A 14,681-nucleotide genomic window follows, 5' to 3' on the forward strand; every position below is an offset into this window, starting at 1 on the left:
TGTCTGGGAAAACAAACTCTCTCTCAGGAGAAGAGGAATGAAATGAAAGAGGAGAAATTATAAGGCCTTGTGTGCGATTTACAATACGAATTCTCAATCTGTGTCCCTGTGTAGATAAAGGTTGTACGTTAAGTAGCTTTTATGTTCTGTGGATCTGGGTTGATCAGTCAGCAATGACAAGTACCTTTTCAATGACAACAGACTGAGTGAGCTCCTCGTGCTCATGATTAACCTAATGAGGATTAACTGGGGTGTTTTACATTTGGGCCCAATTACTGTCTCAGACTAACCAGGCCAATGCTAAGCCACTGTTCATAACATAACATCTCCATTCTAGGATTAAAAAATCAGTAAAACATCGCTATTAAAATGCTCTGCTGACGTCAGCTGATTCAACAAATTCAGGACCCAGGCAACATGTGGGGGACGACTTTGAAATAATCCCTTGCAATATCTGACTGCAGTGTTTCTATTAATACTCCTGCCCATGATCCACAACAACATCAGCTGCAGTGTCAGATGAAAAACATGTTTGCACATCGCTGCTCTCAGCTCAGCCTTTCTATTTTCACTCCTCCTCCACTGTTGCTTCCTGATCTACTCACTCTCTTTATTCATGTTCATCCTAAAGCTACATAACCTAAAATGGACCCTCTGCAAGTACTGTTGACATCATTGTGTTTAACCTTTGACAGTGCAAATGCTGGTAAAATAGTGAGGTGATGATGAAACCGTGTTTTCCTCTACTAGTTTTCCTTTCCATGACCCATTCTGTGTAAACAGCACAGAGCTGAGAGGTTCAGTTTCAACCCGACTCTCAAACACACACATGTTAAGATACAGAGACAGATGGTGTGTGTTTGACTGGACTTAATGAATAATGTAGTCAGGTTGTGCTTGTTTTAAAAAAACATGGCTTTGCAAAAACATTGTGCTCACGAGTTCATGACATGGACCGTTCCACAACATCCTGCTCTTTTCAAAACCGAGTACTAAGAAAGTTATAATTATATAACAGCAGGATAATGTTACTATGCAATAGATACACAGCAACTTGTGAGCTCCCCCTCTAAATAATGTCATCCGAATATAGACTGTTCATGGAAAAGCTACTGTACATGTTTACCCTCAACTGTCCAACTGACAAACACTTGGTGAGAAAAGAGGACACACAGAGTAAACAAACACGTTTTCACCATCACATTGAGCTCTGGGACCTTAGATCCTCTTAAAACCGTTACATTAAACATGATTGTTGCACATATAATAAAAATAATACAGTGTTTTATGCTATTTTTACATTTTTAGAGTAATCAAGGGTGTTTCTACATGCATTTGTCCTGCTATCACATTCAGTTGAAGATCTGAAAGAATAAAAGGTATGACACTGCAATCCACTCATCAACATTAAGGGGGCTCTTATTCGCTATGGACTCTCAGATATATACATGTACTATATTTACTTGGATAAACAACATTATCAATAAAGCAGAACCATTATTAGGCTATAATATAAAGTTGTTTGGCTGCTTAGCCCTGCACTGTGAGAATGATTACATCAGACTGAGCAGATTACTCAGGTGATGTTTAATCAGTAACTGATGCAGGGAGGAGGACATTCTGTTTCATCAGAATGCTGAATGGGGTCATCTAGATTAGTGGTTGGGCCATTTCCACTGAAATGATTAACTTCTCATCAGAAACTTATTATATCCAATCAAATCATCTGTTTCTCACATGGTCCACGCAAATATGCAGCCTCATGCATTTTTTGCATGGATTTTGCTAAACTAAACTAAAAAATGAACCTGACGGTTTCTGTCTGCTCTGTGTTAAATATGCTCTGTCTGAACGGTTTCACGACAGCTTTTCCAACTGTAGCTCCACAAAGAGCTGCCGAGCTGCATTTTGTACATTAGTCGCAAACTGGGTCAAAGGCTGGAGGCGATCATTTTATGTTTGCTTGTTTGTTTGTTCAGCTTTTCTCAGAGAGAGAAAGAGAGAGAGAGAGAGAGAGAAATCAGGAGAAAGGGATGCGTGACGTCATCACACGTGGTGGGCGGAGCCACTAGTATAATTACTACCATTGAGCAGACGGCAAGGCGGTATTGCACGTTAAACGTCGATTCAGACGGAACAAACCACAGTGGACGGATTATTTGTCGTTTTAAAAGGTAAAGAGTATTTTGTGTCTATACTACATAGTGTTTATTCTGTAAACTTGTCTGTAATTCAGACCTGAAGCCTGAAAACGAAGAAAGACGAGCCTCGTTGTAATCTGACGTGGATATGAGCATGATTTCATCATCTCGGAAGTCGGTTACGTTATAGTTTATTCTCATTAGGATCCAGATGTGGTCCTGCGTTTATGTGCCTTTGTATTAAGAAGCCGACATGTTAGCTTTGGTTCGCTTTAAAATGAACTCAGTCAAGTGGAAAACGCTTTAAATACGCGTCAAATACGTCTAACCCGGACTCGGGCCGTTACCATGCCAACGGATTACAGTGACTCGCTGTAGCTAGTAAAACGTGTGCTGTCCCGCTCGGAGCAACAGCTTGTGCTCCACGAAGTGTGGTGTTGGAAGCTAACCGTGTTCAGGGCTGCGTTCACGTGCTGAGCTAGCAGAAGCTGATTAATTAGCGCAGCCCGGTTGAGCCAGTTACTGCAGCGTGTGTCTCCTCCTCTGACGTGTGCTCGTCTGATCTTGGCTCCCTCCAGAAACCAGCTTCCGTCATGACTAAGGACACAGAGGTGGACATGAAGGACGTGGAGCTGAACGAGATGGACCCCGAGAAGCAGCCCATGACGGCCGACGCTCAGGTAGCCGTCGGGGAGAAGAACGGCAGCGTCAAGCTGAAGGTCCCCGAGGATGAGGTTGCGTTCACGGGCCTGTCCAAGGAGGAGCTGATGAAGGTGGCAGGAACTCCAGGGTGAGCGCTGCTTCTCACGTGCTGCTGGAGCCCAACGGCCTCCCAGCATGTGGCTCACTGCCATGCGTTTGTGTAGGTGGGTGCGGACCCGCTGGATGCTCCTGGTGCTGTTCTGGCTGGGCTGGGTTGGCATGCTGGCCGGGGCCATTGTGATCATAGTCCAGGCCCCTCGCTGCAAACCGCTCCCTGAGATGAACTGGTGGAACGATGGCCCTCTGTACCAGATCCCTGACGTGGACGCTTTCTGTGGTGGATTGGCAGGTACTTGGACCATGATGTTGGTAGAGTGTTTAGAACGTCTCTCATTTCTCATGGCGCCCTTTAGATCTGCTTCGTGAACCGCTGGGCTTCATGTGAGATATGCTTTATTTGACTTGATACCGAACCGCTGACTAGGCTACTACACAGTGACTCAAAGTCTAAAGGACATAAAAACCAATGAGTCATTTCTTTTCTTTTATCTCTCCTTCTCAGATTTGAGGTTATGGTCGAAATGTTAAGTACATTTTATGTGTGTGAGCTGTGCACACTCTCAAACTTTAGCAACTGTAAAATAATTGTTAAACGTTTTAATCCTTAAATGTCTGGTTTTGACTTTGCCCTTATTAAATTCAAGAGGCCTGAGCTAAGGACGGATTGTACTGCTGTGCTCAGTTTCTGGGGAGCACTCAGCTTTCCAAAAAGCCTCTGGCAGAATTCCAGAAACTACACGTGACTCTGTGCAGCGCTCACATAAAGGGTCTCCTTGTACTCAGGCTTCACATGGCCAGCAGAGGGTGTGGGGGGGCTTTCACATGTTCCTGTCCTAAGTCAATACTTGGCTTAAACCACCAAACTGACCCTGATATTATTTACCCAACAACATTGACACGTTTTATTCTTCCTCTCTGTATCTGTTTTTAGGCCTTGAGAGTAAAATAGATGAGATCAGCCAGTTGAAGGTCAAAGGTCTGGTCCTGGGACCTTTGCACACTGTGCAGGAAAACCAGCAAAGCACCCTGAATCTCAAGGAGATCGACCCAGCTGTTGGAGGAGAGGAACATCTTAAATCTGTGCTGAAAAAAGCCAACAACAAGGGTCAGTTTTCATTTAGCAGAGAGCAGTGTTGAACCAGACCCATGAATATGTTTCACAAATGTTGGTTTATACGTTTCTAGGTATTAAGGTGGTGCTTGACCTGACTCCAAACTACAAGGGAAGCAATCCATGGTTCAGCTCTGGAGATATTGGTTCTGTGTTGGAGCAAGTCAAGGTAGAGAGAAGACCAGCACTGTGGCCTGTGGAACTTAGTTCATGAATCAGTGATTGCAGTGTTTGTTGTTGGAACTAAGTGTCCTTGTCTTCTTCCAGGCTGCAGCAGAGCACTGGCTGGAATTTGGTGTTAGTGGCTTTAAGCTGTCTGGCTTCAACGTTGCTTCGAACTCCCCTGACTGGCCCGAACTGCAGACTGCAGTCCAGGGCAACCACACCGAGGCCACCAGCAAAAGGTAACTGACGAACACGCCTTTGCTTCAGTAGTAAGTGTTGAGGAACTGTTGATGAACTGGCAGGGTTCTGTTTCTTCAGTACATGGAGATTAAAGCATTCCACTGCTGCGGTGCACAATAGGTGGTGGGGCCTGAGGGGGATTCATGAACAAACAGGATATTCACTCTTCACATAGTCGAGCGACATCTTGTGGACGATGTAGGCAATAAAAGCAACTTTACAGAAAAGCCACTTACAAAAGCTCTTCATTAAAGAAGCTGGAGATATTAGTTTGAATAATTTATATTCAGAAATGTTTTTTTTTTTTTTTTTTTTTTTGCTATGTTTCTGTGTAATGTGACTCATCTGTCTCTACTGTCTTCCTCTCAGGTTGCTCATGGGTGTGGTTGAACATAAATCAGCTGCATCAGTGCATCAGCTCCTCAACACCACTGGGGTAGCTCTCATTCTGTCTGACCTGCTCAGCAACAAAACTGGAAGTAGGTTGAAGTACAAGAATATAATTTTTCCTTCTGTTGTCTGACTTTTTGTATTATGGCTTACATGTTGTAGCTAAAGGGTGCTGAGTCTCACTTCTACATTAATTTTGTGTAGGGGAACGTATCAGGGCCATGGACAGCCTTCACGCTCAGCAGAGACAGGTGGGCTGGGGTCTCGGCGCCGTCCAACAGGACCAGCTGTCTAAACAAGCAACGGGTCCTGCCCTGATCCGTCTGTACCAACTCCTGCTGCTCACCATGCCTGGAACCCCGGTGTTCACCTATGGAGACGAGTTGGGCCTTGAGGGGGTGAGTGGTTGAAATGGGTCCACTGCTTAAATGCTTCCACTGTATCACAGCTGTTACTCAGTGTAACGTTTGTCTTGTCTCCTCAGAATCAGAAACATCCTAAAATGGTTTGGAACGTAGAGACGGAAGCAGCTCAGAATAAGTCTTTGGAGGTGAGGATGGGTTTGATCTGAATGACCGCTTGTAAACAGAATGAGACCAAACTCGTGAGGACGTGGTCCAAAGCACTCAGTTGTTTCCATGTTGTGTCCCAGGAGTACGCTGCCACCAGGAAGTGGTTCAAAGGCCTCAGCGACCTGCGAGGCAAAGAGCGCTCTCTGCTCCACGGCGACTACTACCCTCTGTACGCCTCCAACTCCTCCCTCTCTTTCCTCCGCGTGTGGGACCAGAGTGAGAGATACATAACGGCCGTCAACTGGGGAGCAGAGAAACAGACGCTCAAGCTCAACCTGACGACGACAGGCAAGTTGTGGTTCAGCTGTGATGTGTGACGTCAGCAGCAGGCAGCATCTGCTCCATGTCCTTCACTCACTGTGGTGTCTGTTCCTGCAGAGGGACTAGAGCTGCCCAAGACGGCCAAGGTGAAGCTGTCAACGGACTCGAAGCTGAAGGCAGAATCCAACGTCAACCTCGAAAGCGTGGAGCTGGAGCCTGGACAAGCCGTCCTGCTGCAGTTCCCCTACACGGGCTGAAGATGGCGCCACACTAAAGCCTAGCTTTAGGACAGTCGCTCTTTAAAAATGCTAATTCCTCTTAAATGTCCTTTTCAAGACAAACAACACATTTCTTTTTGATATAATGAATAGTAGTTTGTATCAATTAACTTTGTCAGAACATAAAGAAGTTGGGTAAAAGAAAGTTCCAGAAAAACCTTGTGAAGTGTTTCCAGTTTGGGTTGTAAAACTTTTTTTATTTGAGTTTTTTATGTGAGGAAGTGATGCAGCTGCCTCATGAGTGTTTGGTATGTGTAGTGGGACAAAGACATTCCTTCATTGTTGTGTGGGCAATTCTTTAGGTACTTTTTTTTTTTGTAAGTGTCAAATTCAGTTTTAGACGGGTTTTACTTTTTTAGCCACCCCCAACTGTGTGAACAGGAAAAAACAAATTCACTTTTGACAAGCGAGTCTAAAGTTTTTCCAGAGTACAGATTAACACGATGAAATTAATAAACAATGTTCTGTACCGTCTCAGTGTGTCCTGTTGTGTATCATTGTGTTCGTCAGCTTGAAGATAAAATCATTTGAGATGTTGTACGTTCGGCGTGTCAGGTGTGTGGAAGTGTGTCACAGATGTTGCCGGAGGAAGCAACGCCTTTTATGTTTTATCGCCATCCTGACATATTTTTATAGGCGCATTACACAAGTCGCTCCACGTTGTGCGTCTACCTACGAGTCTCGTCTAAACGGGTCATATAGAACCTTAACGTAACGTCATTTCTGCCGCCTTCTCGCGTTTGGCAGAGAAGTGAATCGAGTTTCAACCGTAAACATAAGCTGTTCACCAAAACGAAGTCTACAATTCGCTTCAGTTGTAGTGATACTAACATTCCCATTCACCCACGTTCACAGTGTAAATGGAGCAGAGTTAACCAAAGCTTCATATGTTGGGTATTTGTAACATAACACAGATGCTAAATAAAGGGCCACATTCATAAACAGTAGATCTAGTTAGACTGAAACCTATTTTTAAGTTACTTTAACTTCTCGTCTTTGGGACACCCTGTATCCAGACTAAATAGGAGCTATTGAGCTCACAGCAGTAGATGGAGTACGTATCAAGTGCTGGACCTACTGTACGTGGAAGTCTTCTGTTGCATCTGCTTGGTTGGAAGAATTAGATGCAAACCTTCTGTGAGAGGCTACTTCTGAAATATAATGTGCTGGTTTTATATGAAACAACTCAGCAGAATGAAATATTCCTGGCAACGGTAATAACGTGTCTGATGACGTGGATTCATACACGCTTTAAAAAATGAGAAAAGTTAACCTGTAATATGCTCACAAAAGGTTTGAGTACATGAGTCTGCTTTACTCAGAGCCGGCGTTAATGGAGTTCACATAAAAGCACACAATGCGGGGAAAACAGCTGTTAATGGCTCCTAATGGTTTTGGAAAAGTGCTGGATTGCAACAAAGCAGCTCAAAACATAAAATATGGCAATTGAAAATAAGTTTTTTATCAAATGCTGACATCATTTATACGACGACCTGTTTCATTCTTATTTTGCCAGCGAAGCGCTCTCGTTCATATAGATGTAAAACCGTGATATAAAACCATCCTCCTGATAAAAACGCCAAACAGCCCCTTGAACAGGTGAAACCCGTCAGCCGAGTTTCGGGGTCCTGCTACAATACAGCGCCGCCGTGCTGTGGTATCGGAGGGGAGGTTTGAAGCCGCTGGTACCGGGAATCAGAGCCCGTCTCGGCAGCTCTCTCTCTCCCCACGCCGCTGTGAAACCCAACCACCGTCTCACCCACTGACGCGCACACTCATGACTGACTCTCAGTCTGAGTCTGACACACACACACACGCTTACACCTCGAACATCACGGTGACATATAGTTACGTGACCTTTCTTCAGCTTTCACTCGGCGGCGAAGAGGCTCGGTCATGTTTTCACGCTGGAATACGGCTCCTTAATGTGCTTTGACCCGACTGAAAACCTGGGAGCAGCGCGAGACGCTGAACCAGCCGTCAAGAAGTGAGTGGCACCAGAAACAGCATTGGGACCACAGCATTGCACCGCGCTTGGTTCGTGTACGTAAATTGAACTGTCGTAGCAGCTTATTCGCTAAAGAGCAGTTTTAGTTCACGCTAGTGAATGAACGCTTCACTTAGGACAAACAGAGTGCGATGACCTGCACCTTATACAGCTTTGAACACAGTGCTATGAGGACGCTTTGAGAATCTGACTCCGCTTGTACCGTGAGCAGCAGAGACTCCCGGTCCTTTTTTTTACCAGGGCTGCGCCTACAGAATCGGGGGCCCGGGGGCAGGAGCCCGCTGCTGGACACCCACCGGCCCCCACCCCTGTTGACAGGGTTTGCACAGGGTTTAGCAAACTCCATGTTTTATGTCACCTCGAGCTGGATCGATCTACGGCACGGAGATGTTTTCCCCCCTCAACACGTCGTTTTATTCATTATGTGGTATGTGGTTTATTTCATGGAAAACTGCAGCAGCAGTGTGACCAATAAGCAAAGAGTTTCCTCCACTCCACTGACGCTGACTTAAGATTTGCTGCCCTTTAATATCAACTTAGAAGCATGCGGCATCTTCAAATAAACCTAAACTTTTGCTTAGCTCAAAATAAATGTCACTAAGTGTAACTGAGTTTTAGCAAGAATACTACAGTAATGCTCACGCATCCTCATTTAGCATAGATACAAGGTTTTTCCATATTCTACACAAAATGCAACTTTTAATGATTCCTACAGTCTCAAAACAATTTTTTCCCTGGGAATCCAGACCCACTTGAACAACAATGTCCTCCAGTTCATTCTTTATAGGTTTGTGTGCTGCATTTTTTTTTTCTTCAAGGCTTTTTAGACTTTAAGCTTAGCGTCATTCTGCTGTTTGAGGCTCCAGTCACACAAGCTTCACCTCCTCCTGTCAGGGAAGTCCTGACACCTACATGTAGATGAAATGCCAGAGCAACACTGATCCGGCCCCATGTTTCCCTTCGTTGATCCATGGGCCTGGAAGGTTCGACAGAACTCCACAGTACAACATGGAACAACTGCAGCAAGTCGTGCTGAAGGTCCCTTCAAGGGTTTGTCTGCACCTGTCTCCTTATAAATTTGAGTGCAACCTTTTCTAACTTCTTTTTTTATAATGTAGTAGCTGCTTTAACTTTGAGCTTGAGTGCCTTACTTTGAGCTGTAACCATGTTTCAGTGTGTTTTCAGCACCTTCCATTGAAAACCTTTGAAAACATGCAATTAAGCATGACACTCTCAAGTACATAACATTCTCTCATTTCTAATTCAAAGGCAAATAATCACAGGCTTAATTATAATACCTCATATGCAAATTCATTTGCATATGATATTGTATTGAATGTGGAGGAGCTAGTAGTACCATATTTTGAGTCAAGCTCTGTTCCTGTTTGATTTGTTCATTACATTGTTAAATCATTTTGTGTTTAACTGCACAGTCAGCAGCCACAAAGCTGAAATCTAACCCTGAATAGTGAATGAGTAGTTTGTTGGTTTCACACAATATCCAAATTAGCATCATCTGCTTTTTTAGCTCACGTCCACAAATATACATGACAACAGAAAGAATGCACTGTGTAATATGTGCAGCCCATTTATTGACGAGAGAATTTAGAAGTTTGGGCGAACCTGAAAGGAAGGAACCATTTACATGAATGAGGTGTGACCACCTACAACCCCCACTTTAGACCTGATTATACAGATAATACATTCATGTCCATACACTTTGCCTAATTTTGAGTACTGAACAATTAGGAAAATATTAATTCAGATTCACATGCTTAAACCGTGTGAATGACAATTAAACTTTAAAAAAACTAAAGCTTTTCAATTTTATGGTAGTTATTCAACAACAAAGATCAAACCTGTAAGATGGGTTTTACACATATATACAAATATGTTTCATACAGTTTCAATGAGATATTAATTACCGGTAAGTTACTTATTAATATACTGCACATGTCAAAAGATATTTAAATTGGGGAATAAATTGACAAATGACAAAATTTAAAAAATTGACAATTTTGGGGAAAAAGCTGTAACTCTTAATTCCACGTTGAAGCGTAAAGTCTTTTTTCCTACAGCTCAGACACTGAGACCAACACACTGTGCTGCGCTAAAAGGGTGCAGCAAACTCGTAGCAGTGACCTCCAACCAACGCGACCATAAAACTAAAGTTTAATTCTCGTTTTCATTGGCTACAACAAACACTGTTGTTGTAGAAAGGAACTTAAGTTGTGTAAAGTCCAAACTTGGTAAAGATAAACTAGATGACTATATATATTTATATAGATTTAATATATAACTACTGAATTAACTTTAACTTCACACATCCTCCGTTTTATATGTCAGTAAGTATTTGATACCTAAATGTGTAACAGCTACGTTAAACGCAGACATTAAACACCCAGAACACATAAGAAAAACATGTTTAACAGCGTTTCTTACTAACGATTATCCAGTCACAGTAAAAACGGCCTGAACTTCTAAAGGAAAGAAGTTGTGATGTCGCTTCACACAGACTGAACAAATTAAAGCTCAACCAGATTGAGACGTACTTCTGTCCAACTGTTAGCGACAAACAAACTGCAGAGTGGTGATTTGCCAAATCTGGCAAAGAAAGAAACTATAACATTTAAAAAAAGGGCATTTGACAGAGGACCTGTCAGGGTCACGTTTACTGTCAAGCAGCCGCCCTCCGTCCTCGGTCCCGCTGAACTCCAGAGAAGTGAGGAGAGCAGCCGGACCCACGTACGAAGCCACGCTGTCGTCATAGATGGAGCATTAGCGTTAGCGCTCCAAAGATGCAAGGCCTCACCCCAGAAAGACAGTGTGTGTGTGTGTGTGTGTGTGTGTGTGTGTCTGCGTGCGTGCGTGCGTGTATGCGTGCGTGTGTGTGTGTGTATGTGCGTGCATGTGTGTGTGTGTGTGTGTGTGTGTGCACGTCTGTGAGTGTGTGCGTGTGTGTGTGTATGTGCGTGCATGTGTGTGTGTGTGTGCGTGTGTGTGCGTGTGCGTGTGTGTGTGTGTGTGTGTGCGTGTGTGCGTGTGTGTGTGTGTGTGTGTGTGCACGTCTGTGAGTGTGTGCGTGTGTGTGTGTCCCTTTAAAACAACAGACCAAACGATGGGTGAGCGGGGAGAAAAACACCTACTCAAACTGAAAGTGCATGAGTACGTGTGTGTGTGTGTGATTGTGTGTGACAGAGGTTGAAGCCACACACTAGGGTGTTTTTGTCTTGTTTCCAGCATCACTATGACACAGCTCCACACACACACACACACACACACACACACACACACACACACACACACACACACACACACACACACTCGGTGGCGTTATGACAGGGTGGATGAAAGGCAGCGACCGTCTTTGACTACATGTGTGGCTTTCTCTCCTCCCCCTTCGTCGTCCTCTCTCACACATGTGCGTTCGCCAGCAGACCGTGCACACACACAGACACTCGTCTCTCCTCGTGATGACAGCTTCACAGGTAAAAACCTGCACTTGTTCTCGCTTTCTTTGTTTGTTTGCCCACACGGGACCCGCTCAGATGAGACACACTTAGCTTCGGCAGCGTTAGTGCTGGAACCAGGAAAAGCTCCATCACCGCTTGCAATGACTTCACGTTAGAACATGTGGATGTAGATGAGTCCAGTGAAATGGGATGACGTTGTGTTGAATGTGCTGCATTTCGGCACAGAAGGTGAAAATAGAAATGAACTGCAGATCATTTACTGTGCGATAGTTGTTCCAAAGAGCTGTTAGATTTAAAAACAGCCTTTTTGCGGTTCTCCCTAAAAAACACTGCTCAGTCAATAGGTTTAGACGTTACGACCCACGATCCTCGGCGTGAGCGTTATCATTACTTCTACTGCAGCCTGTCAGTGTCGTTACCCACAAGGTGTTGGTGTTTACATCAAACCTGGTCTTCGACAGAGAGGCTTGAAACCACAGGCCTCAGTGTGTTCGGTGCGAGCGCTGTGTGAAGACGAAGCCTCCCTCTGGCCCTGACCCATAAACGCTGCGTTCAGGGCTGCGTCTGAAGCTGCAGCCCTGAACGCGACGCGGCGCCGGTCCCCGTCCGGCCGAAGCCGGCGCCGCCTCCGCTTCTGCTCCTTCCCCAGCGCCACGGCCACCGCTGCCGCCGTGCGCCGCTATTTCGGTCCCTGGATTCCGTGACCTCCTTTGACATCTGCGCAGAGAACGGGGCCAACGACCGCTGCAGCGTCGCGCGCTCCAGCGTCTGCGCCGACAGGCGCGCGAGCGAAACACTGCTCACTCACAAGTCGTACTGCACTTTGCACCTATTAGGGTTTTCTAATTGTTTCACTCTCATCCATCTTTCAATGCGTCGCCAAATTGGGCCTGTGCACCGTCAGAGGGAGTGGAATTGGACTAAACGCACTGACGATTGGGTGCGAGGCATTCAAAGTGATCCAGCGTCTATTACACAAGCTGAATTCAGACGCTGAATGCTGTTTGGTGGCACTAACAGCCTTTAGCTCCAGTGATGCTGCACGCTGAGGCCTGAGGCCGGAGCAGCGTAAAGCCTGACATGGACCTGGCTCCTGGCAGACAATAACACGCTGCCTCAACGCCACCATCCACTGATGCCTTGCCAAGGGGCCACGGTGGATCGGACCCTCGTCAGGCTCTCGTCGGCTTCGCCTCACGTGTCATGTGACGCTTCTTCTACAGCGGTTTTCGCGTTGCCACTCGCTTTGCCATAGAGCTGCGGCTGGTAACGCATCCGGAAAGCAGTGAATGTATGCAGCGTGTCTCCCTTCTCGACCATGAGGCGCTCACGGGGTCTGCAGGAGATCCTTCAGGGGCAGAAGCTGTTCCTTTAGCTGTTCTCTGGAATCCTGGATGCGGCCGGACACACAGAACGCTCCGTGTAGTCTGGGACAGTTTAAGTTGTGTTGAAGTGTGTGACCTGAAGGAGAGGCTTCAGGTCACACACTTCAACACAACTCAAACTGTCTGACAACCTCTACAAGCATTTTAAATGCATACAAAGACAGAAACACCTGTGCAGGTGCGTTTGATTCCATTAGGTTCAGTTTGTGTCAGTTTTGAACCGCTCTGATTAGGTTTCTTCACTTTTCATTGTAAAAATCTGCATTTTCTTCATCGTAACGTAAAAACGACCAGGCTCCTGGCGTCACCCTTATTATTATTATTCTGTTCTGTGTAGTCACGTTGTGGTGACTACACGTTCAGTGTTGCAAATCCACAGGAAAAGCAGCTCCATAAACTAGACGGGAAAGGAATAATTGTTCCAATGAATGTACAGCACTCGGGCAGAGGACCGAATGCCGGACGCCTTCGCGCAGCCATTCATACGATTAATGTGTTCACGCTGACCTGTGTCTGATTCGTGACGCGTCTCGCTGTAAAGTGGATGAACGAGGGAGTGAGTGCAGAGCATTCGGACTGATGTGCTAATAAAACGTAGCACAAGTCGAACTGTAGCATTCGTGGAAAAATGCGCTTTGAAAAGTGTCTTTTCTAGAAGAAGAAGAAGAAGAAGAAGAAAAAGCATTGCTGTTATTAAGCATTAGATACAACGCTATGATTTTACCATTTTAGGTTTTATTTGTGCATATGTCATCATAAAAAGGAAGACACTTAATCACTCTAATCACAGAAATGTTATTTAGCAGTATTTTTTTGTCTTTCCACTTTCGAATTATTTTCAAATGTAACAGTTGTAAATAATAATAATAATAATAATAATAATAATAATAATAATAATAATAATAATAATAATAATAATAATAATAATAATAATAATTTATGAATGTGATTTTTATCATTTAAATGCAGTTCAAAGCTTACTGTTATTCTTGACCTCTTTGACCTTTCGATGAAATTTTGTGTTGAGAAGCATATTTAAAATAGGCCTTTTCAAAATTCAATGTCAATGTCAGTTCCAAACTTTTTGATTGATTTTCTGACCAATCTGATTGTAGAGGTCCCATTATGCGCTACTCTAATTATTCACATCTTTACGGTGACAAACGCTAGCGGACATTTGACAGGAGGAATTTTGTCACCATAGAGAACAGCTCGAATTTAGCGCTCGGACCTCAACACCAGTGTTTAGGTTGATTCTCCAGCTAGTTCATGGAAGGAACCCTCATTGGGGTTGACGTGTTCTACTGGGGGCTACAGCGAATTTTATGAGTGAATGAAGTAGAAAAATGCAGACACCTCTACACACAGTAGAGTCTTTGAACATGTTTGCATCTGTGATCTTTTCAGGCGCTGAAGCGCTTCTCTTTGTCAAAAGCATCACATGCGTTAAAAGCAAAAAATTCTTATTATGAGGTGAATTCTATCAAATGTTCACACAGTGCTTTTCTGCAAGTCGGTGTTTGCCAAACAAACCATGGTGGGTCCTGTGACCAAGCTGCAAATCACACAATTACAGATGATACAGTTCCTTAAATAGGATAAAACAGCCTGCATTTAACCTTTATTTCATGTCATGTCACTCTACATGCAACATTCTTATTCACACCCTCACGCCCCGTTTTCATATTGTTATTGTAAATGCCAGTGCACTGCCTGCTGAAGCCGTGTATACTGTAAGGTGTTGGGGGTGTTTTTTAATAATCCTGTCTGACGGCGATGTCTCGTATAAGCAGTTTGCTCACGGTTTCAGTTCTGTGTTCATTTATTTTAGAAACGCTATCGTGACTTGGACTTTTTTTCGCCGTCTTTCACACATACACCTACATCGTCAGCGT

The 14,681-nt window shown here is 44.4% G+C and overlaps 2 protein-coding genes across 3 annotated transcripts in view; both read left to right on the top strand.

Moving 5' to 3' along the window:
• The first annotated feature begins 2,023 nt into the window (after window positions 1-2,023).
• On the top strand, window positions 2,024-6,394 carry LOC114843289 (4F2 cell-surface antigen heavy chain-like). The gene is made up of 11 exons (XM_055504805.1): window positions 2,024-2,174; window positions 2,720-2,931; window positions 3,008-3,192; window positions 3,835-4,008; window positions 4,089-4,183; window positions 4,282-4,418; window positions 4,789-4,898; window positions 5,014-5,207; window positions 5,294-5,359; window positions 5,462-5,669; window positions 5,760-6,394. The coding sequence occupies exons 2-11, from the start codon at window positions 2,735-2,737 to the stop codon at window positions 5,897-5,899; spliced, it is 1,506 nt and encodes a 501-aa protein (XP_055360780.1). The 5' UTR covers window positions 2,024-2,174; window positions 2,720-2,734; the 3' UTR covers window positions 5,900-6,394.
• Window positions 6,395-7,734: 1,340 nt separating this feature from the next.
• Window positions 7,735-14,681, top strand: part of LOC114851213 (transcriptional-regulating factor 1-like) — a 17,778-nt gene continuing 10,831 nt past the window's right edge. Inside the window, exon 1 of one of the 2 annotated variants that reach the window (XM_055506873.1) lies at window positions 7,735-7,907. The gene's annotated coding sequence lies outside the window, so the exon portion shown is untranslated. Of the gene's footprint in view, window positions 7,908-11,271; window positions 11,417-14,681 lie in introns of those variants that run through there. The other variant, XM_029142900.3, reaches the window with a different exon arrangement.

Source organism: Betta splendens, chromosome 2 (assembly GCF_900634795.4).
Source record: "Betta splendens chromosome 2, fBetSpl5.4, whole genome shotgun sequence".
In the NCBI taxonomy this organism is placed as follows: Eukaryota; Metazoa; Chordata; class Actinopteri; order Anabantiformes; family Osphronemidae; genus Betta; species Betta splendens.

Bases quoted from the DNA above. Each gene is read 5' to 3' on its own strand.
- LOC114843289 (XM_055504805.1), top strand. From the start codon at position 2,735: ATGACTAAGGACACAGAGGTGGACATGAAGGACGTGGAGCTGAACGAG. The intron at 4,419-4,788 runs GTAACTGACGAA...TCTTCCTCTCAG, and splicing joins ACCGAGGCCACCAGCAAAAG to GTTGCTCATGGGTGTGGTTG. The intron at 5,208-5,293 runs GTGAGTGGTTGA...TTGTCTCCTCAG, and splicing joins ACGAGTTGGGCCTTGAGGGG to AATCAGAAACATCCTAAAAT.